Here is a 25,747-nt window from a genome sequence, read left to right as displayed (position 1 = left end):
TCCAGGCAAGCGCCGGCATAGTCGAGCGAAAAGGGGCGTCATGGTGCTGTGCTTATTGAGGAAGGAGGTCACGCCATCATGCGAATTGCTTGATTTAGAAGCACAGAGCTTGTAGGGATGTGCTACGATACGTGGCTGAAGGCGTGATTTGCGACCCTCCCACCAAACCTGTATTGAGCGTATTCGCGTTCCAAACCACCCTTCTCGCGTCCTTTACGCCCGCATTGAAGAGAACGTCCAGCTTCGTGATCATGTGGGGTAGTCTTTTCAGCTGGATATCCCTCATTTTCTGGCCGCTAGCCGAGTATCCCATCCCACCCATCCAGCCGCAGTGGCGGCTGCGGCCTGAGAATCGGCCTTGGCAAGATATCATCACAGGCGTGTACGGAGTGCCGCCTTTACTCAAAATCCACGATCGAAATAGCAATGTGAAATGGAGCTGGGAACGCAGAGACGTCACGCAGAGTCTTCCCCCCAGCATCCAACGCTGTCTGTATAGCTCGGCGAACGATGCGACCGAAATAAAGTGGATGCGAAACGGTACCAGTATCGCTGCTATATACAGTGATCTCGTCCTGGTCATCAACCATACGCCGCACGATCCAGCGACCGACAAGCGGATTACATTCGCCGTCTGTAGGGACAATCAATTTCTAGGGAATGCTCACACCGTGGAGCCGTTACCTGGCGATCGACTTGCGGTAGCTACCACCGGACAGCGACCCTGGGATGGCATCCTCGTGTACAACATGAGCCAGGACAACTCCCTCATCGAGGACCCGCCGATTCTACAGAACATCACCGGTCTCCGCGCTATTCACGCCATGATCTGGGACGAACAGGAGCAGATGCTGTGGGCGACCGGCACGGACGCTGCGGCTGATGGTTCCGATGATATTCCTGCGTACGGAACGATTCAAGGCTATCCATTCAACGCGACGACAGGTGAGCTGCGTAAGGACGATACATATGTCTATAAGCTCCCACACGCATACCACCTCGACAGTGAATGGGGCCATGGGTACCCATGGTGGGCTGGGCCTCACGATCTGGTGCCTGTCCCGAATCAGCGCAAATTCCTTATCTCGAATGATATTGGTCTGCACGCCTTCGATATCGAGCTCGGGGAGTTCACCGGGGAGAATGAGGAGGTGGTAGAGAAATATATGAGAGGATTTGAGGTCACGACGCCCGATCGCCACGGATACAATCGCGACGGAGAATGGGAGGAACTGCCGCAGTCGGACCTTAAGAGCTTCAATCTCGCTCCGGATGGAAGCTTCATCTATGTGCAATCGCTGTGGCGGGCGTACCGCGGCTTCCATATCAGTTTGGTCGTCAATGGGCAGCGTCGAAAGATTAACATGGGCGATGAGATCTACCGATCGCGGTGGTTCGGAGATATTGATGGCTGGCCCAAACCAAAGACATAGTGTTTACTTGTGTCCTGGGAATGCTCTACTCCCGTGGAAAGATTACTCAAGATACTAGGAAAGGCTAACAAAGCGACAATGTGTTTGGCACCCAGACACCGGACAAGACCTAAGACACTTAGGCTTTTATATTGCCTATACGATTACGATAAATGCAAGCTCAGAAACATACCGCATCTTCGGAGCAGCTGTTCTAGATTTGGGACCCGAGGCAGTTATTGACCAAAAAATAACGAAATAGCGGTTCCAATTTGCTTGCGGTACGCAATTGTTACTAAAGACTAAGAGATTTAACTATTCGTTTAATGACCACTTTAAATCATATAAATAATCGCTCTATAAACGGGCAAGAATGACTGACTACTAGCGGTGCGTGATGCGCATAGTCTGCCCACTAGACCTGATATCTCTGACGAGAGTTTGGCCCCTTTTTCCGTTCGGTCTCTTTATGTGTGCAAAGCGGATACGGGGCACTCTTGAAGCGGAACTGGGGCACTCTTGTGAACCCCGAAGGAGCCCGCCCTGTCACCACTTATAGATGGGGCATTAAATTTCGCAACTTCCATCAATCCTTTACTTTTCGTGCTAACTAGTATACCGTAGCCGAAAACATAGTACAGTCTACTAGTACGTATGTACGTATCACGCGTGGCTCCAGAAATGGGGGACAAGGTACTAGAGCTTTAGGGTATTTAACACTAGCGAGGCTTAGGAATTTAGGTAGTTATTTAGGAAGATTTAGGCTTTCTTTGAGCTTTCGTTTTAGTAGCCAAGATAACATTGAAGCGGTTAAATAGCCAAATATGGCTGCACCCTGGCCATCCGTTGCGCCGAACAATCTTACGACCAGGCCCATCTTAGGGTCCTGTGAAGCGTAAACAATAACCATGGGGCTACTTCACGTAGTTAGGAAAAAGGGGGCCAATTCCTTCGAGATTTGAGATGGTTATCAATTGAGCGCTATGAAGACCCTCGAGATCCCCCAGAATTGCCTTGCAAAATTTTGGCCTCGTTGGCCCCTGTTTCTCTCTGTCCTACTACCGGGATGTATCAAACCAGCCAGCTGGGAGCCCTCGTACTAGGGATAATTTCCCTTGCTACAACTTTCTCCTATGCCGCTCCATCTGTTTCTCTCTCTCGGGTCGATCAAAATCAGCTTGACACTTTGCCACGCGTTCCTTATTTGAATGAGGAGGATGATCGCGCTGTTTACGGCGGGCAACCTAATTTGATCTCGGACGACCTTAATGTTTTTGACAAACGGAAAACCTCCTCCCGTACATTCTGGGCGGTAGCTTCCAGGACCGGTTGGAATATCAAGGTTACCAGACAGTTCAAATTTCAAAAAGACAAGTGGATTGGAGAGCTCACAAAGAGTGGGAATACGCTTGGACAAGGAGGACAGGGAACGGTTATAGATGGCAGCTGGCAGGTATTTGACGACCCCACAACAGACCTTACAAAAGCGGGGTTCTGCGAAAGTGTTCCTGTCCCTGTCGCTATAAAGATTTCAGAAGGGGACCAAGGGTATGAGTATGCTAAATTGCTTGCACGAGTCGATAGCGAATACGTTGTCAAACCCCAAATATGGGCAAAAACACCTACTGCTGGCAAGGTGGAATCGATCGTTGCTTTCGAGGAGTTAACTGAGAATGTTCAACAACTCCGAGATAGAGGCGGGCAGCCCGATTTTCGTTCACTGCTAAAAGCATTATTTCAAGGGTCGATAGCTGCGAAGAAACAGGGCCTTTTCAACATGGATATCAAGCTTAAAAATATCATGACCCTTGAATACGTAGGGGCACCAACGATATGGAAAATCATCGATTGGGATATGCTGGTTTACAAAGATCGGAAAGACGAAGATCCTGAAGAACCAGGCACTGGCTATATGGGAAGCTTTGGATATATGCCTCCAGGTAAGAAAGTGATATTTCTACTAATATCAATATGCTTGTTATGACCTAACAGTGGCAAAATCTAGAAATGGTCGCCTATCTACTAGACAAAAGAACCACGAAAAGTTGGACAGCTGAGAAAGCAGTTGTCTGGGATATTGGGATGACCCTCCTTTACTCCCAGGGTATTGGTGAATATGAAGGGACGGTGACTCCGGAAATGAAACAGCTTGCAAAAAAAATCTACTCCAACAACAAGAGACGCCCTCCAAGCAGCAAAAATGAGAAATGGATGTGGATAGCTTTGCTATCGGCATTGTCTGAGAGTAAATCCGTTCTGGAGGCGGGGGAAAACATACTCCCAACCCAGTTGCAAAGCGGCAAATCACTATCAAAATATCGAAGCTGGTTCGCGAAAGTCTTGTGCAAGGAAGACGACCGATACAACTTGGAAGATGCTTGGGACGCTCTAGTTGCATTAGACGTGGGGTTGAATTGAGCTAATGCGAGCCAAAGTATCGAGCCAACCAACTGTTTTGTCGACATCTATTGTGTCGTCTATAGACACTATCATCTGACTGCTAGAAGTAAATGGCGAAGTGGACAGGCTTCGGGCTAATGGGGAGATTCAATAACGATTTTGTCGTTTTCCCCACTCTCGCATTGCCTTGTTCATGTACTGGGCTAGTTCAGCATAGCAAGAGTAGTTACCAGGCAAGAATCTATCATTAGCCATAGCGTATGACTTGGCGGCGAGACAGAAAGAATTTTTAGAGCCTAAGACGATAGCTAGTGGATGACCCTGTGAATGCCCGCACCATTTTAATAACAGTGCCGACCGTTATCGTCTTCCATGTCGGGCAACATACAGAAGCTCTCCTAGGTAGGATGCAGATTTCAACATAATTGAGTTGTGACAGTGAACACTAAGACTACAATCCAATTGCATTGAGAAATTTCAAATCTTCCATTAGATAATAAAGCCCTCAATGACACACAATACGCTTTCTTCGTCAGTATAATCGCATTTTGAACTTGAACTGAAAGCGCCAAACTTACTCCTCCTCTCCGAGTATAGTGCATTCTTGACCCTCTAGTTCGGTCTCTGTTCCAGCCGACTGTTTGAGGAGTAAGCTCGTAAAATTCCCATTTGATTTATGGGAAACTTATTTACCTTTTCGAAAAGAATAAATTCGCCTGCTCTTACTATGATGGGAATGATAGTCCCGTTTTCCAAGACTCTGCCATCTCCAACCGCAAGAACCTCCCCCTTGAGGGCTTTCCGCGTTGTTCTGGTGTCAGGAATAAAAATTCCTCCTTTCGATTGTTCGTCCCCTATCAACTTTCGAATAATGATTTGGTCCCGGGCAGGTTTAAGATTCTGTCGCTTTTGTTAGGCACGGCTTTTATACATGTCCTAGGATATCTTGCTATATAGAGGAGCAAAAAACCCTCTAGATTTGTGATCTTGTAAGAAACCTACCATGTTGAGTTGAGTCTTGATTTAAAAATCGAGTTTGTGTAATCAAGTATGATCCCACTTCTCTATAGAGCGATTGCAGTTCGAATTTATAGGAATAAAAGTATAGGAGCCGTCCGTCGTTTAAAATCGATAAGGGGTTGATGCGCTAATTACAATAGCGGTGAAGATAAATTCCTGGCAAATGATGTAAATGTACAGTAGAGCCTTCGTGGCGGGAGGTTACGCAATAATGCTTGCTAGAGTTCCGGTAACTTTGGCCCACTTTAGGGTCTTAGCATTAGATTGATCACATGTAGTGGAAGTTGGAGTGATTATATGCATCCAAAACTTAAGTAATGATAGTATTGGTGAGGAGCAGAGCCGTCTTTGCTATTGGTTTATTCTATATCTAATGTCGTGATTAAGTAAGAGCGACAGCCTAGTAGAGTTCTTGCATTCATGCAAAGGTTTCCTTCTATCTGACAAAATCTGCCCCATGTGTGAATGAGACAGTCAACAAAGGGCTGGGCGGAGTTTCCAGTCGAGCTTGAGCCTTGATTGGGTTCCCAAACTTATAAGATGCAAATGGAATTTTGCATTGATCTAACTGTAAAGCTCTTCAATCTGAAGACTGTGGCTTTTTCAAGGAATGATATAGATGCGACAATCAAATACCTTGTGTTGTCTATATGACTATGTCTCATGCAAAGTGACATCAACGGATGACACAGTGGCAAAAATCCTCAGCTCTACTATCACACTACTCAGTGGTGCTAAAACAGGGTATCGCATGTGGTATGAATGGTGGAACCTGCCGCTGGTGTTTCTCTCACCTGCCACATTGATAAAATACCTTGACCGCTGCGATAATCGCTGACCTAGCTTTGGATGTTATGCACATTAAACCCTCTTCGAGGTATACTATGGCAACAGTTCTGGTTTTTCTTCCCTGATGTCTACACCTCTATTCATTCATAGAACCATCGCTATTGTATCATCGCAAGCCCATGCCGACTAAGGCAGCATTTTTTATACCTCCTGAGTCTCGGTTATTTAAAGTAGAAGTATTTAAGAGTGAAATATGCAATGAAAAAGTTAGTTCTACAAGAAATCGAGCAGGCGCTAATGCATAACCTCCCACCACAAAGGCTCACTGCTACTGTCATTACTTAAGTTTTGGATGCATATAATCACTCCAACTTCCACTACATGTGATCAATCTAATGCTAAGACCCTAAAGTGGGCCAAAGTTACTAGAAATTCTAGCAAGCATTAATGCGTAACCTCGCGCCACCAAGGCCCTACTGTACATTTACATCATTTGCCAGGAATTTTTCTTTACCGCTATTGTAATTAGCGCATCAACCCCTTGTCGATTTTGAACAAGGGACGGCTCCTATACTTTTATTCCTATAAATTCGAACTGCAATCGCTCTATAGAGAAGTGGGATCATACTTGATTACACAAACTCGATTTTTAAATCAAGACTCAACTCAACATGGTAGGTTTCTTACAAGATCACAATTACCAAATCTGAAAGGTTTTTGGTCCTCTATACAGCAAGATATCTCAGGAGACGCATAAAAGCCCTACCTAACATAAGTGATAGAATCTTAAACCTATCCGAGATCGCATAGTTGTTCGAAAGTCGGCAGAACACGGACGTCCGAAAGGAGTAATGGAAATTCCAGATCCCACGAAACGGGATACCCTCAAGGGGGAGGTTCTTGCGGTTGGAGGTGGTAAGGTCTTGGAAAACGGGACTATCATTCCCATCAGAGTGAAGGCAGGCGATATTATTCTTTTTGAAGAGGTAACTTCATCTTCCATACAGAAATGGGAATCTTATGAGCTTACTCGTCGAACAGTCCGCTGGAATAGTGGCCAACCTCTTTCGTGAAGAATATACTATACTCAAGGAGGAGGAGTAAGTCTAATACGCTTCACTCCGAATTAACAATTCAGGTGTACTGACTGGGAAAAAGCGTTTTGGATGTATCTCAGGGTTGATATCGGACCTTTGATCTTACCTTTCAATTCAATGGAATTCTAGTCCTGTTTTTCACTTCTGTGGCACAAGGAAATCCTCGTTGGAATATGCAGGACTGAGGTTTGGCCTACCCTGTTTTACAGTAGCAAGAATGGCGCGAAAAGCATCGCCGATCCACACACATTGGATATGAAAATTTTACCTTCAGCGAGTTTATGACCAAGAAAGTCGTGTTAATCCTCGGACTTTAAGAGTTACGAGAAAATAAGCGCTACAGTATCAATTCCTTAACAAGCTAAGCTAGATACTTGGCCACTAATCCAAGCTCAAAACAGCAAATCTAAAGCCAATAAGTAAAGCCGATATGTTTGCCAACAACCAGAATCAGTGGTCAGTCAATCGGTTGTGGAACCGGCCTCAGGCAGTGTAAGAGAACATTCTACTCGGCGCCGCTCAGACTTTCACCGTGGATCTGGTCCCGTCCGTTGAATTTTATCGCGGTGGCCCATTCTTTTATATCCCGCAAGAAGCGACGAGCTGTTCTAATTTGAGGAAAAAACTTCTTGAGATCTTTCTGAGACCAATCGACCGCTTTGACAGTAACAGCAGTGCCTTCAGATCGAACTCACTGGCCTTTTCTTTTGCAGCATCTCCTCAACGGCGGGTTTCAACGTCTCTGCCCAATAATCCCGGGGGGCTATAACCAAATCTTTTTCGGTCACACCACCAACTTTCTTGCGGTCGAATACAGGCTTCCACGCAATCTTATAGCAGATATATCTTAATGGACTGCTTCTCATATTTGGCACCTTCGTCCCATTTCGCCAATGGGAGAAAATCCAGCTGATCTGACTGTACCTGGTCCGTGACATAATCTGGACTCGGGCTAGGACAGAACAGGCAGGCAGGTGTGTGTCCAAAGTAACCGGGAGTGGGCGCATACTGGGAGATCTCATCCCATGGGTCGACTGTCCGGGTTTGATAAGCATCGTCACCGCAAAGGCTGTTGGCCATCGTAGATGTCTTCGGGTGGCACGAAGCCTAAGCAAAGCGAGCTATAATAGGTCAGCTAATAATCTCAGAGTCTAATGAGATCGAAGCTGTAGCATGATGATAAGTAGCGCCGAGGATCACTGAACGAAGCCTTACTGTCGAGTCTCACCTATTGTTGTGATATAACATATTGTACCGGAATCAATTCCTGCCCTCACGGAATTACCAAAATTGATTTTTGCATGCTGTATATAACTCCTTAAGTTTGCCGTCTATAGAATACAAATAACCTTCCTCTGAACTATAACGCTTATCAACGTAACGTTAGGGGGACGCTCGGGAAAGCGCCAGGCTCTTGTGAGTGGAGCAGCGACGAGATGGAAAAGAGGATTAATGACATATCACCAGTGTCCACCTTGTTGATAAGTTTGCATGAAACCTTCCAGACTGGAAGGTTCCAGTCCTCTAGTTCTAGACGCCTTGTACACAAAATTCATATTGGTGGTATTATAAATTGTCTGGTATAAAAACCTGGTAGATACAAAACAGGTCATTTACAGTCTAACAAATGAGATATAGCCAGTCATATAATTAGGGTTTGAAAGAGCGTCTTTATGTTTACGGCATGGACGACAATAACGATCGGCACTGCATGTTAGCATTTTTTAAGTGTTCATTCAAGAAATTAGAATACGGAATGTGTTGGTAGATAGTTCTTCTAAAGTATTCGTACAAAAATGTACATGTATTATAGCCCTCGCCATTCTGTCGTAGACTCTATCAATCGTATAATTGACTCTTGTGGTGGTCATTACTTATCCAAAGGCTATTTTAGGTGTTCCTATAAAGGCATATTAGTATCTTGATTACACTTCGTTAAGCAGCAAAAAACATACTTGAAAACAGTCCAGGACAGGAATCCTTGGCCCTGGGTGTAGCAGCCGTTGCCACCAGACTGGTGGAAATTATCGCATCCTCCCCCACTCGATCCCATAAATACCATATCGTCAGGCAGATCGCTAACTTTGATTGAGTTGACATTTTCTGCAGAAACCATCACACAACCAATATCTCCGGTTTCAACTATGCTTTCGCCATTCTCTGAGCACTCGGCGTCGGTGTATTCTGTGACATTCCAGGCAGCAGCCATAGAGGCGGAGGCCGCAAGGATGATAGCAGTGCTGAACTTCATGATGAACGCTGGTATGAGAGGTTGGTACTGGGTAATTTTATTCTGAATATGATTAATTGTGAGAATGATGGGTTTTGGGAGTGCAATTACTGCCCTTTTAATATCTCTAGCCTCTCAGAGCTCAGTCACATGGCCACCTCCTTACCCCTTGATGAACAAATCATTGTCCAGATAATCAGAGCCTAAGGCGCCCTAGCAGTTTCGCAAGTGTCTCGGACGACCCTATTAACCTCTTAATGTATTGGACTATCTAAGTAAAGCTTTCCTAGACATTGTATTTTTAGATCCGATGTTGGGGGGCCTGAACGTCGATCTCCATTGGGCCAGTTTTCGATGACGTCGATAGTTGTCGCCTGACGTACATTCTTGAAACTAGTATACATTTAAAAATATCAAGAATGTGGATTTCGTGCAACCTACTGAGTTCCTATGTATTGATGCGCATAAAATTAATTTTAGTCCATGATTTGGTAGCATAGCGTGTGCGAAGGGCTGCATCGTCGTGTATTCATTCCCCTGCCGCCACGCAGATATTTTGTTCTATTCCAAGAAGATTAAAATATCGAGTTGACCTTTAAGGAGCAAATCTAAATAGCCTTGTTTACAATTCCTGTCTGAACGATTATTGACTGTACTTTGGAAGTATAGTCCCCAAAAGGGTTAGCACGGTCATGTGCCTCGGTGGATTTGATTCCCCGTTCCGATCGATATCGATAGCAGAGCGCTACATGGTAGTCTCCCCTGTGCACCGTGCATGACTGCATTATCCAAGATGAAAACATCAATTTCTTAATTAAATGATGATTTCGACTTCTATAGTCTGAGGGCGGGGCAAGATGGCCGTTAGTGTGCCAAAGAGCCTCTTGGGACCCATCTCAGTCACCCAATTTCTCGAGCAATTCCGAAGTTCGTGGGCTGCCTCGCGATGGGTGGAACTTCGCCGTATACGAGAAGCTCAGAGTATAAATGAAAATGGGTTGAATTCAACGGCCAGGAATCATGCCCCTGCGAGTCTTCCACGCAAGCTTGGTTTGTTCCTTTGTCCATCATCATTTTGTCATTACTCTCTGACTATGAATCCAGGACTCGCGGTCAGCGGCGGCGCTGATTCTATGGCTCTGGCCTATCTGTGCCGGCAGCTGGAGATCCACTCGGCCAGTATCACAGACGATGCTATATCTGTGACTGCGTTTGTGGTCGACCACCGCGCCCGCGCGGAAAGTAGCCACGAGGCAAAGACAGTAGCTGGCTGGCTCTCTGACCTGGGTATCTCCTCCGAACATGTCGCAACTTTCTGGGTCTACTGAGTTCGTTTGGCTGACTAGTATGTTCAGGTATAAAAACCCAGATCCTCGAGCTAGACTGGTCCCAGTTTACACTTGGTGAACAACAAGCATTGTCATCACAGAAAGCTTCGGGTGCATCAATTCCATCCGCCTTTGAAACCTATGCTCGTACGCTCCGCTTTCAGGCCCTGGGTACTGCCTGTCGAGACCGCGAAATCAAGACACTGCTCATGGGCCACCACCAGGACGACAATGTCGAAACGGCCGTTTGTCGCTTGGCCTCCGGAGCCCGAGGGATAGGTCTCACTGGAATCTCGCCAATAGCCCATATTCCAGAGTGTTATGGCATATTTGGAGTTTCGGAGAGCGGGTCTTTAATGAAGGCTCCCGCACGCCAAGACAGCGCTTCTCGTGTGCAAGTTCGGGTGAACGATCGCAACCGTGGGACCTTCAGCTTTGGACCTTCAGCCAAAACAAAGCCACTTCATAGACTTGCCAAGAATATGATGCCCAACCCATCCATCTCATCTGGTGGCATTCTCATCTGTCGTCCGCTCCTCTCATTCCCCAAGGCCAAATTGATAGCGACTTGCCATGAAAACAATGTCCCCTACGTCTCCGATCCTACAAATTTCGATCCTACTCTCACTGCGCGCAACACTGTTCGCAGTCTGCTCGCCTCCGACTCCTTTCCCCGTGCTCTGCAACCTTCTTCAATCCTATCCTTGATCCGATCGAAACAGACTCTCTTACAGAGCTCAACCGAGCTCTCAAACCAACTCCTTGCAAGTCAATGCCGGATTTTGGACTTTAATTTCCAGACAGGGGCAGCAGTAGTCTCGTTTGGAAGCGCACCCCGGGGCTTAGAATCTCCCGATGGCGGCATCTCCGCTCTAACCAACCTACCTGCTTCCAAACTCCGGCAGATCCAGGCTCTCACCCTCCGCCGTATTACGGGGCTAATTGCTCCTGTTCCAGAGAACCGCTACCCATTGCCCAGCTTCGAGCCATTTGTCTCACAAGTCTTTCCTCTTGCAGACGGTGGAAATCAGACTTCCCGTTCAACCAACGAGAAGAACCAAGAGCGTCGTCCTTTCACACTGGGAGGCGTCATATTCCAGCCTCTTGAGCAGGAAGTAACCAGTATGACTGAAGCTTCATCCGCGCCTTCAGGCATAGCGCCAGTCCATGATTTCATGGGAGAAAGTGTTTGGTATCTATCCCGCCAGCCGATCAGACGCAGTCAATCGCGTGTCCCAATTTCTCGACCGGATACCCCCGCCCTGGAGTTAAATCTTCACTTGTCAAAACATCGCTCTGTCACGCCTTGGACATTATGGGATGACAGATTCTGGTTCCGTTTCTCCATGACTCCTACCGAAGACCATTCCACCCATAAGCAAAACCCCGACGAAAAAATCGCCTTTGTACTTCGAGCACTGCAGCCAGGTGATCTTCAGAAGGTTCGAAACGTCGAACCCGAAATTCTCAAGCCCGCAAATCCGAAGAACTCCAAGCCTGCGATGCGCCTGGCCGGTCTGCGAAAAGCCCTTGCGCAGGAAACTACTGGCTCTGCGCGCTTTACTATTCCTCTGTTAATTGTAACAAGAAGCCATGCGTCGGGATCCGAATTACCAGAAGACGAAGTGGAGGAACAGCTCCTCGCCCTACCGACCATAGGCTACCGTCTAATTGGGGGTGGGACAAAGCTCGCGAGCAAGATCAATGTCTACTACGCGGGAAGAGAATGGAGGATCAGCTGGGAATGGATGTACAAAATGATTGACACCGAAACATTGAGTCTTATGGGTTTGCCGATGGAAGAAAATGCATCGGCAACGGCTATGGTACAGGAAAACAAAACTTAGTTAAAAAAGCCTCGCGAAATTGATCTCCTTGGCTATGCAATGCATGCTTTCAAAAGCAAACTGTGCGTATGGATGGACCCGATGTAGAAAGTGACAAGAAGGCGGAATGAATGCACAAAGTAGAAAAACCTCCGGGCTTTGCAATGAGGGAAATGGTAAAAGGAGAGGGATGTGTGTGGCATCACGGTACAAAGAAAAGGAAAGGAGGTGGGTATGTAGCGGTAAAGGGGATAGAAGTGTCGTCAGCATAAAAGGCTGGATTGTGGGCACGCGGCCATGCCCAGGATGGCAACATTCATTGCTCACTGGCTCGCAGCAGAGAAACTGCAGCCTGCTGCGCTCGAAGACCTCCGATTTCCCTTTTCAATCGAAAGTTTTCCTTCTTGAGGCGGCCAATTTCATCTAGCGCAGTTGTCAACTGAGATCTCAGAGCATCTTCTGCGCTACCCGAGCGTACGTCCCGAGCAATTTTACTGAGCTCAGAGTTGAATCGATCATAGAGCGCTTCATTTTCGGCACTCGCGTCCCGGTAAAGCTCGTCCAGCTTCTTCACGCGTTTCTCGCTGACAAGAAGGGATGACTCGAGATCTTTTTCGATTGCAGCCGTGCGGCCATTATATTCGCCGCTCATCATGTCAAATCGCGCTTCGAGATTTCGCATCCGTGATTCAAGGGATGTATTCCCACTCGAAGGGGCGTGTACGGACTGCATCAAGCCGGATTGCTTTGTTGGTGTGAGCTTCAATGTTCGAACTTCGTTGCTGAGCGCAGTAAGCTCGTCCCTCAAGCTGAGCTGACTTGTTGCTTGTGCTTTCTTCTCGTTTTGTACACGATCACGAAGCTTTTGGGGACTCTGCATGCGTAATTTCTGCGACTTTTGTGGCGATGAAGACGAGGACTGCGGCCGTTTAGTATCAGAGCCATTGGTGCTGGGTCGTTCCCGAAGACCTGTTGTCCTCTGTGGAATGCTGGTTGCCCGGGAACGCCTCTTGGATTCTTGGAGCGGCGAGTCAGGAACATCGCGGTTCGTCTTTGCAATGCGCTCCGTCAGCGGCGTCTTGGGGTCAATATTCTCCTTCCGACTCGGAGTACTTGGACGAGGAGGGGGCGACATTCTCCTTATTGGCGAGCCAAAGCGCGCCGGAGAGCTACTTTTCATAGGGGACGAGCTTCTTGCAGGAGATGCTCGCAAGTAGCTGCTCTGTGGTCTGGACTGTGTGTTGGGTGTGGTTGCCTCTACCTGGGGCCGATTGGATGGTGTCACTGGGCGCAATGGATGAACCGGGGAGATGTTGGATGCATCCGACCCAGCAGTAGGAGGTCGAAAGTCGGACAATGAGCTTCTCCGCTTCCTGCGAATCTTCACCACGCCATCATGCGATATGCCGCGGATGGAGGACAGGGAAGGCGGCTGCTCAACCCCAGTTCCGGGTCTTGAGATCTGTTCCTCGGATGCGAAGCCATATGGGTGATCGCGTGAGGAAGGCCGCAGAAGCCCCAAACGCACATCCACATCAGTGGACTTGGAGCGGATCAAAGAGCCTTTAGGAGTGCCAGGCTCTGAACCAGCTGGGCTCTGCTTCTTGCTTAAGGTTCGCAGGATCGAGGCCACCTTGCTCTCTCCTTCATTTTTCGGCTTGTCGTGATGCAGGTTGAAGCCGAAGCGTTTTCGGAAGGACGAGGCATTGGAGCTCACAGAGCCGGTATTATGAGATGGCTTCGTCTGGTCACAAGTCAATGTGCCTTCCACAGAGGCTCCGCCAGGAACAAAGTCTTCGAAGAGGCTATCAAAATCCTCGACCAGTCGATCCAAAAGAGAGACATGCTGCACAGGATCGCCTTCTTCTGTCAGCACCTCTGCGAAGGCCACCGTTAAAGCGCCTCGGTCTCCATCATTACCAGAAGCATCCAGCAATTCAGCAAGAAGGCGAGTAATTGCTGCCAAGGCACGACGATTTTGTGGGCTGATATCCACCAAAAACCGTCGAAAGTGCTCGTCAAAGTCGCGTGGGAACATGGAATCGAACTGTGTTTGCAGCAGCTTCAAGGATGAAGCATCCAAAACTGGACCCATGTGGCTCTTCCACGCATTTGCCATGAATGTTTCAAATGCGACAAAGAGAGTATCCACAGGTACTTCCGCAGCTGCTTGAATCTTACTGGGATCTTCAAGCAAGATGTTATAAAGCTCGTTGACGGGTGCTCGATCAACATGATCTCGTGCACGAAGCATCCGCCCCAGGATATTGCCACTGCGTGACTGTAGAGACAACACATAAGCAGCAAGTGTCTGCTCCAAGGAGCCAGATTGGCCATCTGGTCCTTTCGCTGCCGATGGTCCAACAACTGAAATTCGGTTCGAGCCCTCGTCTTTCTCCTTGTCTTTCGTAGGGAACGCAGATGGCAGGGTGTTTGACCTCGACAAATTGCCCCTCGGCGGCAGGATTTTGGGGAATTCGCCCGTCAATGTCGCCGAGCTTGGGGCTTTAATGGTAGGTACATTGTCGCGCGACTGACTTCCACCTAGAAGATTTGAAAGGAGTTTGGTTGGAGAGGGTGGCCGGAATCCTCGGGAGGACTTGACATGCGTGAGCAGGTTGCTCGTAAGATAGCGAATAATTTCAAAATTCGAATTGACTAGCGGTGCTGTCAAGACCGGATTTGGAGGGCCATGCAACGACGAGACCAGATTTTGGACTAGAGGTTGAGTGTTAGCTGAGAACTAATATCAATATTGTGGATCAACCTTACGGCGCTTGGAGAGAGTCGCGATAAAGCTGTCCACGGGGACCATATCTGTAGACGCTGAACCGATCACCGAGTCGACGTCCACTCTGTAAAGGTCTCCGTTCCGAGTTACTGAAACAATGGCCTCCAGGCTAGTGTTGCTGAGCATCTGGTCACATATGGCCTTGGATGTGTTGAAGACAACACGGATGGGCGACGGCTGGATTTGTTGGTTCATAGAGGGACCCTCCTCGAAGACACATGCGAGAATTCCAAGGTTACCCACCGAGCCAGTAGGACTACGGAGAGTCCATCTGCCTTCTTCGCGCTCTTGCTCGGAGAATCGTCCTTCGATCTTTGCCTTGGCAATTTCCTCGACCAATCGAGTAGCTTTACCTTCGTACATGGCGGTCAACTCCAGCGCCAGTAGGTCTCCACTACGCTGGCTGGTCTTGTGCTTTGCTGAGGCTGGCACGATGAAGAGGATTCGACCACACGCGGACTGCATGCAACGGACTGTATGGAGTTCCATCACTTGTGCAACCTTGAGCTCTGAGGACGGTAACGATCCGGGGACGTCATTTGTCGTCGACACGGCATTGTCAATATCAGCAAGCAAGCCCCGGGCAGTGGTTCTGCTTTCTGCCGGTTTCACCAACATAACCAAACAGTTCTTGTAGAGCAGCATCAGCCCGGCACTGGGACCAGGCGCCTGTGCATCAAGGCGATACGGGGCAGCAACCTCGTGGAAATCAACCGCTGTGATCAGCCGACCCTCAGGGAATATCTTTGCCGGCCACCCGTCAACGAGTTCTCTCAACCGTTGCAAGCTCTGTGCATGACTGGACGACGAAGGGTTGTCCAGGGCACAAATCTCCTTGATGATGTCGCGCGCCCTCAGTAGAGGCCGCACAGCTGGATGAACTAGAGGCAAATTGCCCGTCATGGTGTCAATCAACAAGCTGTATCGAGGCAGTCTTTGGACAGGTTCCATCAGAAGTGACCGTAGTTTCTGTTCTCCAGTCTCGTAAACCTTTTTTGAGAAACTTGAATTCTTGTCTTTCATGAACGAAGTGAGGGTCGGTGTAAACCCGGTGTTGGCCCGCATGTAGTCCGCGTATGGCTGTGAAAAGCGCGGCAGCCATTCAAGAAGGGCCTTCGCAAAGGCGACGGCACCAATAGCATCCTGGCCTTCCCTTGACACGTTCCGGTGTGATCCATGTGAAGCGAGTTCGGTATCCTGGCCAATGTCTGACATGGCATCTTTCTCTGTCTCGTCGAGAACCTGGCGAATGACATTCAAAAATCCATGATTGATTTCCAAGATCTCATTCAAACATGGCGGAAACAGGCCTTCCAACGCGGTTTCGTCGGGGCTGCTACTCGATGGTTCTCTTTCTTGCGCCTTTTGACGAAACTCATCTGCTACTTCATGAACGAGGGTGTATAATTTGGCGACGTATCGTTCCTCGGTGTCGACCAGTTCACACATCGTGAGACGAAGAGCCTCTTTCTGGCTCCTAGAAAAGATTCTCGACTTGCTGGCATTTGTCGGCTGCGACGGAGCTCGCTTCAATCGTGAAGTCGGTAAAAACATCGGTTCCCCCAGCGTCTGTATAAGCGGTGTGTATGGCCCATAGTCAAGATCCTGGCGTTCCTCGATGTCCGACTCCGCACTGCCGCGTCGAGCTTTCTGTATGGTGCCTGCTGGCAGGGAAACATCGACCTCAATCCAGGGGACTTTGCGCTCACCAAACGCGCTCCGGATATCGCGTGTGATTTCGGATTGGTTGTCCACTTTCATCATTCGGTTGGCCAAGTCCGCCGCATGCATCTCATCGAATGCCTTCGGAATCTTTCCACCCGGCCGTCGCGCGGAATCCATGAGGCGGCGCTTCACCGGATCAGACAGCTCCGTGAAGTATTTCAACATGCTGACCGCCAACCCACGGCACACCTCATCTCCTTGTTTCTCTCGGGGTAGGTGGTTGACTGCAGCGTACAACGGCGCGGCGGGTGACACGGTCATTCGAGGATAACTGTGGAATCCAGCCGGGGAAAGGACATGGGCTTGGATGCGTGAGCTGCTAACGGTTGCATTGGCGGTTGCAACGGGGCCGTAGAAGATCAGGACGGAGCTCAGGCAGCTATCGGCGGCGTGGTAGAGAGTGAGTTGCTCCAGCGGCAGGTCCGCCAGCGGAGTGCTGGTGGGCGCCGCTGTCGCCATAGTAAAATGCGCGGTATCGCGCGCAGAAGGGGCGACCGGTAATTGATAGTGGCGGTGGTGATGTTGTTGTTGTTGGAGGAAGGTACGCGCGGGGGAGCGAGTGGGCCCGACCAAACAAAGTAAACAAGGCGGATCCGATCTATAAAAAGAGTTCTCGACTCCTGCAACTTACGTATCATTATTGTTATTAGACAGCCCCTGGAGTTATATTTCGTAGTCGTCCAATGTTAAACGCGTCTTCGCACAACAGGCGCCGGATTCTGCTCTCGACCACCGTTTTTAAACTTGAGTTACGGCCGTTAAAGCCTAATGGTTACTCGGACTAGTGTTGAGAAACAAAGGAATTATCAGCGAGTAACAACGTTCTACCCGAAAACATATTCTGAAGGGTCAAAAAGAAGGTATATGATTGAAGCAGCCATAGCTCACTCAGTCACATTTTGTAAATATCCCAAATTCAGGCATGGGATCAAGTCAAAATGCTAAAAATCAACTTTTCTTCAAATACACATGTCTATATCCAGTCTAAGAGCATCCTTGATAACTACTTGATACAATGTCAACATCACTGGGCCACAACAAATAACCCATCCCATCCATGGATCGCATCTAATACAGGACCTGACAACATTACCGCCATTCCGATCAATCGACATCCTTATATACCGGTATTACCGTTTCCACCCCCTGATGCCCCGGGCGGTGAGCCTACCAAGACGCGCTAAGCCCAGACAGGCAATCAGCATTCAAAGACCAGCGTGTGTTTCTGCCATCGAATTCCCTTCCTCACCCCGGCTCGAGATGCTGTCCGGCTCACCCCCAATGGCATCCTCTGCATTGCCAATTGCCATCGACCCGGTGGCTCTGGTGACTACCGAATGCATCACCGTCACCTCGTCCATGCGGAAGCATGCCCGCTGGGCACACTCGTCCGTCTCCGCCATCCTCGGCGGCAATGGGGGGTCCCGCGTCTACGGCGATACCTCTGCTCCCCCCAGTCCTCGAAACGGACGACCGACATCTCGTCTCGATGATGACCACGCTTTGGCCAACCGCTGGGGCCTACGGGGGAAGAAAGGGAAGAGCATGCAGGACAATCCGTTGATATCGGCCTTTACACGCTTGCGGAGTGACCTCAAGGGTTGCAAAGATATCCGCACTTTCGACACCCCGGCCCTCCTCCACCCCTTCCTGCAGGTCATTCGGTCTTCGTCGACCTCCGCCGCCATCACATCCCTTGCCTTGAACGCCGTCACCAAATTCTTCTCCTATAACATCATCAACCGGGACTCGCCCCGGCTCTCCATGGCGATGCAGCTACTCTCCGCAGCAATCACTCACTGTCGATTCGAAGCGAGTGACTCCTCCGCGGACGAGATTGTTCTGTTGAGGATCCTCAAGCTGATGGAGGGCATGCTATCCCGGCCCGAAGGTGAACTGTTGGGTGATGAGAGCGTCTGCGAGATGATGGAAACAGGCTTGAGCATGTGCTGCCAAGGCCGTCTGTCGGAAGTGCTGCGGAGGTCTGCCGAGATGGCCATGGTCAATATGTGCCAGGTCATCTTCATGCGCCTGTCGCAGCTCGACGAAGGTCTTCCCGCAGGACAAGACTCTTTTGGAGACGAAGACGTCAAAAAGAGCTCTGTCTCTCACTTGAAAATGGATCCATCTGTAAACGGTGACACCGTGACTTCACAACACCTGTCCGCCATGAGCTCGGATACAGGTGCTGCCGAACAAGACAGCACCAGTCGCGAGGGAACTCCGGAGCAAACAAATAACAATAATCCAACGGCCGCCACCGCACCGCCAAATCCGGAAGATGATGAGAAAGACGCTCAGCCTTATGCCTTACCGTCCATACGGGAGTTGTTTCGTGTCTTGATCGATCTCTTGGATCCTCATAACAGACAACACACGGATACTATGAGAGTGATGGCGCTGCGAATCATTGACGTTGCTCTGGAAGTTGCTGGCCCATCTATTGCTCGTCACCCCAGCTTAGCAGCTCTGGCCAAGGACGATCTCTGTCGATATCTCTTCCAACTGGTTCGCTCGGAGCATATGATGATTCTCACCGGATCTCTGCGAGTCGCCGGCACGCTCTTATCGACATGTCGCTCCGTGCTCAAGCTACAGCAGGAGCTTTACCTATCATACTTGGTGGCTTGTCTTCATCCGCGGGTGGAGATACCGCGAGAACCGGGCATCGACCCATCTCTCTATGAAGGAGTCCCGCAATCACCGAAATTGGTCAAGCAGCCCCAATCACAAGCAAACAGCGGTCGATCGACTCCTGTCCCCGTCAAGGATCGGCAAAAGCTGGGACTGGAAGGCGGCTCACGCAAACCTGAAGCCCGTGAGGCAATGGTCGAAAGCATTGGGGTTTTGTCACGAATTCCCAGCTTTATGGTTGAGCTGTTTGTTAACTACGACTGTGAAGTGGACCGTGGTGATCTGTGTGAAGACATGATCGGGCTACTCTCGCGGAATGCCTTCCCAGACTCGGCGACATGGAGCACAACAAATGTCCCGCCGCTCTGCCTCGACTCCCTTTTGGGATACGTGCAGTTCATTCACGACCGACTGGACGATCAACCGGTGGAAGGAGATCATCCTTCGGTGGAGCGCCTCAGAAGCCAGCGTAAAACCAAAAAGATCATCATCAAGGGAGCACAGATGTTCAACGAAGGTCCGAAAGCTGGAATTGCCTGGCTTGCCGGTCACGGTGTCATCGAGGATCCGAACGATCCCGTGTTGGTTGCCCGCTTCCTGAAAGGCACCACCAGACTGTCGAAAAAAGTACTGGGAGAATACATCTCTAAGCGTGATAATGGGGAACTGCTGGGAGCATTTGTGGATCTCCTCGATTTCTCTGGCAAGAATGTAGTAGAGGCTCTTCGAGAGCTTCTCGGCTCCTTCCGCCTTCCTGGCGAGTCGCCACTCATTGAGAGAATCGTCACGACCTTTTCTGAGCACTACATGCAAAAGGCGCAGCCTGAAGGTATTGCTGATAAGGACTCGCTGTTTGTTTTGACGTATGCTATCATCATGCTCAACACGGAACTCTATAACCCCAACGTGAAGTCGCAGAACCGCATGTCTTGTACTGCATTTGCGAGAAACTTGCGGGGGGTAAATGGAGGTGGGGATTTTGCGGAGGAGTATCTCCAAGAGATCTACGACTCCATCAAGGAGAACGAGATCATCCTGCCCGACGAGCATGAAAACAAGCATGCTTTTGACTACGCCTGGAAGGAATTGCTGTTGAAGTCAGGCACCGCTGGGGAAATGGTGATTGGCGAGACCAACGCATTTGACTCGGAGATGTTCGAAGCCACCTGGAGACCCGTGGTGGCTACCCTCTCATACGTCTTCATGTCCGCGTCTGATGACGCGGTTTATTCCCGGGTGGTCAATGGCTTTGACCAATGTGCTCAGATTGCTGCGCGTTACGGTTTGACCGAAGCATTTGACCGCATCATCTTTTGCCTTGCCTCGATCAGTACGCTAGCTACCAGCAAACCGCCAAGTACTGCGCTCAATACAGAGGTCCAGGTGGGCAAGAAGAGTGTGATGGTGAGCGAGCTAGCTGTCAAGTTTGGCAGGGATTTCCGAGCGCAACTCGCAACCGTGGTCCTCTTCCGGGTTTTGGTGGGCAATGAGTCCACGGTGAAGCGAGGATGGGAAGACGTCGTTCGAATCCTCTCTAATCTCTTCGTGAACTCTCTTGTTGCGCCGCTCGATTCCAACCTCACAGCCGAGCTTGACATCTCGCCCATCCCACTCCATCCGCCGTCGCATATCGTCGATCGGGATGGCCGCAGTAATGATACGGGTTTGTTGTCGGCATTTACATCCTACCTTTCCAGTTATGCGGCGGACGACCCTCCTGAGCCCTCTGACGAAGAGCTTGACAACACCCTTTGCACCGTGGATTGTGTTGCCGCATGCTCGATCCCTGAGATCTTGACAAACCTCAAATCTCTCCCTTTGTCATCATTGGAGACGCTTATGGAAGTATTGCTATCCCATCTGCCTGAGGATAATGCCCCCGCCGTCATTGTTGTCAAGCCAGAACGACCAACTCCTTCCTCCCGGCCCTCGACCAGCAGAGTGGACCCTAATCGACCGAAATACGACCCTTCAATGATTTTCATCCTGGAATTAGCGACTGTTCTTACCCTCCGTGACACGAAGACGCTTGAACTCCTTGGAGAGTCTCTGGCCACCACTCTCCAAGCGCAAGTGCGTGATGCGAAGAACCTTCACCCATTAGCTCTGTCTCGCATTGTTTATTACCTCCTCAACTTGTTACGGTTGAGTCACGTATGTGTCTTTCGAAACTTGGTCAAAGATGACCTTCCCGCTAACCTACTTGCAGGACCAACCTTTTATGCGCGTCCCTGTTGTACTCCACGCTATCTCTGGATTTGACCAGGATGTTTTGGAAACCGTTGCCACCGCGACGGTGAAGGGTCTCTCGCGGTGCGTTGCACATGCAGGCCGGCTGAGGAACGAGATTACCATTTCTCCCGACTTCTGGTCGATTCTACAGAGACTCCACCAGCACGGGGAAGCTGGTCCTATGGTCTTTGAGCTGCTTCAGAACATTGTCGAGTCGATGTCAGTCATTGTGACGGCGGATAACTACGAATTTGCTGTCAGTCTTGCAAAGGACTTTGTCAGCGCAGGGAGTGTAGGGTCCCTCGAAGAGAGGCAAAGGGATGTTCATTCTCGTCGAAGCAAGGGTGTCAAGCAACCCAAGGCCAGGTCGGACATCATTTCTCTTCCAGTCCATACGTTACAACTAACATTTATATTTGCACAGTGAGAATCAAGCAGTAGCTCGGGGCATCAAAGCCATTGGCCTGATCTATCAACTGAGCCGACGAGTACCAACGCTCATCAAGCAGTCTCATCTTGAAGAGCGCGAGGGTAAGCCACCTTGGATCTCTTCTTCTTTACAGCATCTAACCCATCTTCGTTCTACCAGCCTGGGCTGCCTATTGGTCTCCTATCTTCCAGTCTCTAACCGATCAATGTGTCAATCCCTGCCGCGACATCCGCCATCATGCCATCTCCACACTGCAGCGATCCCTGTTGTCGGCGGAGCTGATTGCAAGTGACGACCAGGAGTGGGCTTCGATCTTTGACGAGGTTCTGTTTCCGCTTATTCTTCTCCTTCTCAAACCAGAGGTCTATCACTCCGACCCCATCGGCATGAGTGAGACCCGAGTCCAAGCCGCAACTCTGCTCTGCAAGATTTTCCTGCGTTTCCTCGACCAGCTTCCCAACCGCGAGGGCATGCTCCCTCTCTGGCTCAAGATTCTGGACATTCTCGACCGGATGATGAACAGTGGCCAAGGAGATAGCCTCGTAAGTTTCAACCGACTGTGTCCCTTTGTATGGTTGCGTTTTCTAACAATCGCTCTTTTTTCTTCACAGGAGGAAGCCATCCCTGAAAGTCTCAAGAACATTCTCTTGGTTATGGCTGACGGTGGCTACCTCGTGCCTCCGTCCCAAGATCCCAGCAAAGAGGAGATGTGGCTCGAAACCCGCAAGCGACTGGGGCGCTTCCTTCCTGATCTCTTTGCTGAGATCTTCCCTGAGGCCCCCAAAGAACCTGAAAAGTCTCAGCCAGGCTCCGCTGTATCATCTCCGCCGATGGTGAGCAGTGGAGATGGTGAGACTGAGAAGAAAGAGGACGCCGCGCTCCCACCAACAGGCGAATCTATCGAGACAGAAGCTGCTGCTACCAGTGATAGTGGCCAAGAAGAGGAACTCAGCGAAGCTGCTGAGACCGAGCTGGCGTCCCAGGACGATTTCTCATAATGGAACTGAAGGTCTAACACTGCAACCGACTTCTTGTCTTTCTATATCCTTGGGCGTCTATTGCATGCATTTACATACTACAAATAGGAATCTCAATTTAGATCTCTGTGACGTATACAAAGTCTCCTTCTCTCAGTCCGCCTTGATTTTATCATTCTCGGCTCGCTTCCTAGACAACATACATCATCGGTTTCCCTTTTAACCATAAATTTAAGCTCTCTCGTTTGTCCTCGTCTTACTCTGGAGTCTCTCCCGAATCAGTTCTCAGTAGTGTCCTCAGTTTCGATTTCGGTTAACCCCATGTCGCGGCGGATGCTGAGTGTACCTGCTAGCCCGGCTGTCGCAAATGGTGTGAGGACCGGGGTCTATGCCGTGATGCCTGTCACTCCTATTCCCTGGATGGCATGAGGGAACAAACTATGGGAAGGAAATATTTATACCTTCATCATTGTTGTACATGACATTTTGTAGTTCTCTAAGTCCCGGCTCTCTCTATTTCCTTTCTCAATGCTCTTTTCGCTTTCTTGCTTTCCCTAGCCTCATTATCGTACACTTCATGCTCCCTAAATAGCCATTAGTATGACATGACACGTTGTTGCAGACTAGCCGAGAGGCATGGCGCTTGAGCGCAAAATCTTCACCAGGCTAAGAGCATCGCGCTCTTCAGGAAACTTCATGTTTCCTGTACTCAAATATTAAGCTCATCTGAGTCCGAGTCCGAGCCCTCGGCCAACCCCAACTCATCATCGAATTCTCTGAGCCTAGCCGCCAACCTCGCTCGATCTGCCGGATCTGCCTCATCACCAAGCATGCTGATCAATTGAAAGAGCCCAGTTTCCGTGCGCCAGTTGGGCCAATGAGAAAAAGGATCTTCGTTCGGCAGCATTGGGTTTCCAGATGAGTGGGTTTTGTTATTGGAGAGGTCAGGGGCTAGACTAATGATACGAATAACCTTTGTCGGGAAGATGCGAGGCGCGTTTTCGCGCTCAGGTGGGAGTATATCACCTGGAATGTTGGAAGGGGCTTGACGGAAGCCAAGAGTCTGCAATTTCCCAGATTAGATTCTTTTTCCTCAAAATTTGGTGGGTGTAGAACGGACAGTGTAAGTGGTCATAATCGCGTCATCACTGAATGCCATGAAGCTGATTGCTACAGCCAGGTGCGCCGCAGAGCTGTTTAACAACGCGTATGAAGCGCGGGTGGGGCATTCGACATCTTGAATCCTATTATCATCGTTAAGTGCAACGACATAGGCCCGATCCTTGATCTCGAACATCAGGCGATGGTTGTGTACTGCCAACCAACCGCCCAAGTCAAAGCTTTCACCGTCTGACTCGCATTCAATAATTGAGCTATGTGCTACAAGGCTTTCTTGGTCGCGAAGGGCTTTTCGCCAATCGTAGCACACGAAAACACGGCCGGCACGAGAGAAACCGACGAAGAGATCTCCGTTCAACATTCCTGCTCCCCACTCGTCTTCCTGGTTGTAGACATGATCAGGATCCTCCGGGGGTTGGAGAGGACCCTTCGCAATTTTGATCGGCTCCAGACAGTCTTTATTTGAGCTCTCTGTATGGTATCGTGCAGGGTCGGCGGGAGGTGGACGGATGTGATATCTGTCTGTGCAATACGACGGCTGCAATGCGCCTAAAAATGCACCTGATTTCTTGTCGTAGGCATAATAGCCTTTCGTGCCTATCGAGTAAATCACCGCATCCTCACACTGATCAAGATGGCCAACAGCGCCGCGCTCGATCTCCAGGTGGGCAGTCAACTTGGGGGGCTCTGTGTCATATCATACACAAACCCCTGGCCCTTGTTAGACACCACACAGAGGGTCCAGTAGGATAATTGAAAGCCTCTTGTCTGGCAATTGTGGGACAAGACCGCAGTGCGTCGGAACTCTCCGCGCGAAGTGTCTTCCAGGTCTGTCTGCCAGACTTCAACGGCATCCCCTTCGCGGTCGAACACTGCCATTCCATCCTGGTACTCTAGATGCGCGAATGGGCGAACAGAGTCCTCGTCACGATCCAGCGTGGAGGGGAGTCGCCAGAGGATTCGGCCCGTGTCCATATCAGTGACGTTCAGACCACCAGCATGGGAGGTGGAAATAAATATTCGGCGCTTGAAATCAGCACGGAAGCGCCAGACAGGGTCATTGCCTATTTGCATCGCCCACTCATGGGTAGATGGGTGCTGCTTGGCCCAATTGCGAGCAAGCAATGTCTGGTACTTGCATAGGTCTTTCCATGATGCCGTGTTCTCAAATAGCTTGGAGAAACTACGGCTGTCCGAGAGGAATGAAAGATCGCGAGAACCTCCCAGGGGTTGGGCGGTTTTGGATTCGGAGGTGTATATGGCTTCTTGGTGGGTGACGTCGATAAATTCGTTCCACGCCTTGGAGACTGCGGTCAGGGATGCGAGGGCTGAGACTGAAGAGAATTCCAAGACCCGCAGGACTATCTCTGGTGGTAGGATGGCGAGAGGGTCTGCCACAACAGTCATGATTTCGTCTTAAGAGATTGTGGAAGAAAGAAGAAAGGAAATACGTTGTTGAAGTAAGTGGGGAGAACAACATTATTCTGTCACTCTTGACCGCCTTGGATAAGCAGGGTTATCGCAGCGATCCCGGCGTACATTCCCGCTCCATCTATACATATACTCATACAGCACAACGCCAGACACAAAGGAAAGAAATCAAACAAGGAGTGAAACAAGATAAGGAAATGCAGCAGCAGGCAGTGACACCAGATATTTGGCGGCAAACATGCCGCCCAAGATGATAGTTATACGACGAGAAGGAAAGATATCAAACAGACATGTCAATGAACGAAG

General features: G+C 49.6%; 8 protein-coding genes across 8 annotated transcripts; 4 read left to right on the top strand and 4 right to left on the bottom strand.

Moving 5' to 3' along the window:
* Positions 1-251: 251 nt before the first annotated feature.
* On the top strand, positions 252-1,433 carry N7510_004377 (uncharacterized protein; the record flags this gene model as incomplete). The annotated part of the gene is made up of 1 exon (XM_056976303.1): positions 252-1,433. The coding sequence occupies one exon, from the start codon at positions 252-254 to the stop codon at positions 1,431-1,433; it is 1,182 nt and encodes a 393-aa protein (XP_056836259.1).
* Positions 1,434-2,478: 1,045 nt separating this feature from the next.
* N7510_004376 (uncharacterized protein) lies at positions 2,479-3,830 on the top strand (the record flags this gene model as incomplete). Its single annotated transcript, XM_056976302.1, has 2 exons — positions 2,479-3,352; positions 3,418-3,830. The coding sequence occupies 2 exons, from the start codon at positions 2,479-2,481 to the stop codon at positions 3,828-3,830; spliced, it is 1,287 nt and encodes a 428-aa protein (XP_056836258.1).
* Positions 3,831-7,398: 3,568 nt separating this feature from the next.
* N7510_004375 (uncharacterized protein) lies at positions 7,399-7,798 on the bottom strand (the record flags this gene model as incomplete). Its single annotated transcript, XM_056976301.1, is given in 2 exon segments — positions 7,399-7,564; positions 7,575-7,798. 2 exon segments carry the CDS (start codon positions 7,796-7,798, stop codon positions 7,399-7,401), a joined length of 390 nt encoding a protein of 129 aa, XP_056836257.1.
* Positions 7,799-8,608: 810 nt separating this feature from the next.
* N7510_004374 (uncharacterized protein) lies at positions 8,609-8,969 on the bottom strand (the record flags this gene model as incomplete). Its single annotated transcript, XM_056976300.1, has 2 exons — positions 8,609-8,618; positions 8,674-8,969. 2 exons carry the CDS (start codon positions 8,967-8,969, stop codon positions 8,609-8,611), a joined length of 306 nt encoding a protein of 101 aa, XP_056836256.1.
* Positions 8,970-9,805: 836 nt separating this feature from the next.
* N7510_004373 (tRNA lysidine(34) synthetase) lies at positions 9,806-12,123 on the top strand (the record flags this gene model as incomplete). Its single annotated transcript, XM_056976299.1, has 3 exons — positions 9,806-9,998; positions 10,053-10,235; positions 10,304-12,123. 3 exons carry the CDS (start codon positions 9,806-9,808, stop codon positions 12,121-12,123), a joined length of 2,196 nt encoding a protein of 731 aa, XP_056836255.1.
* Positions 12,124-12,418: 295 nt separating this feature from the next.
* On the bottom strand, positions 12,419-17,077 carry N7510_004372 (putative Rho guanyl nucleotide exchange factor; the record flags this gene model as incomplete). The annotated part of the gene is made up of 2 exons (XM_056976298.1): positions 12,419-14,820; positions 14,875-17,077. The coding sequence occupies 2 exons, from the start codon at positions 17,075-17,077 to the stop codon at positions 12,419-12,421; spliced, it is 4,605 nt and encodes a 1,534-aa protein (XP_056836254.1).
* Positions 17,078-17,878: 801 nt separating this feature from the next.
* N7510_004371 (uncharacterized protein) lies at positions 17,879-22,912 on the top strand (the record flags this gene model as incomplete). The annotated part of the gene is made up of 5 exons (XM_056976297.1): positions 17,879-21,406; positions 21,462-21,850; positions 21,909-22,015; positions 22,074-22,456; positions 22,526-22,912. The coding sequence occupies 5 exons, from the start codon at positions 17,879-17,881 to the stop codon at positions 22,910-22,912; spliced, it is 4,794 nt and encodes a 1,597-aa protein (XP_056836253.1).
* Positions 22,913-23,600: 688 nt separating this feature from the next.
* On the bottom strand, positions 23,601-25,417 carry N7510_004370 (F-box protein; the record flags this gene model as incomplete). The annotated part of the gene is made up of 3 exons (XM_056976296.1): positions 23,601-23,954; positions 24,012-24,695; positions 24,716-25,417. The coding sequence occupies 3 exons, from the start codon at positions 25,415-25,417 to the stop codon at positions 23,601-23,603; spliced, it is 1,740 nt and encodes a 579-aa protein (XP_056836252.1).
* Between the last annotated feature and the right edge of the window lie 330 nt (positions 25,418-25,747).

The sequence above is a fragment of the Penicillium lagena genome (assembly GCF_028827675.1).
Source record: "Penicillium lagena strain IBT 129212 chromosome Unknown utg000002l_segment0_segment0, whole genome shotgun sequence".
Taxonomy (NCBI): domain Eukaryota; kingdom Fungi; phylum Ascomycota; class Eurotiomycetes; order Eurotiales; family Aspergillaceae; genus Penicillium; species Penicillium lagena.
The sequence above is the reverse complement of the archived record's forward strand: the minus strand, read 5'-3'. Positions and strand labels throughout refer to the sequence as shown.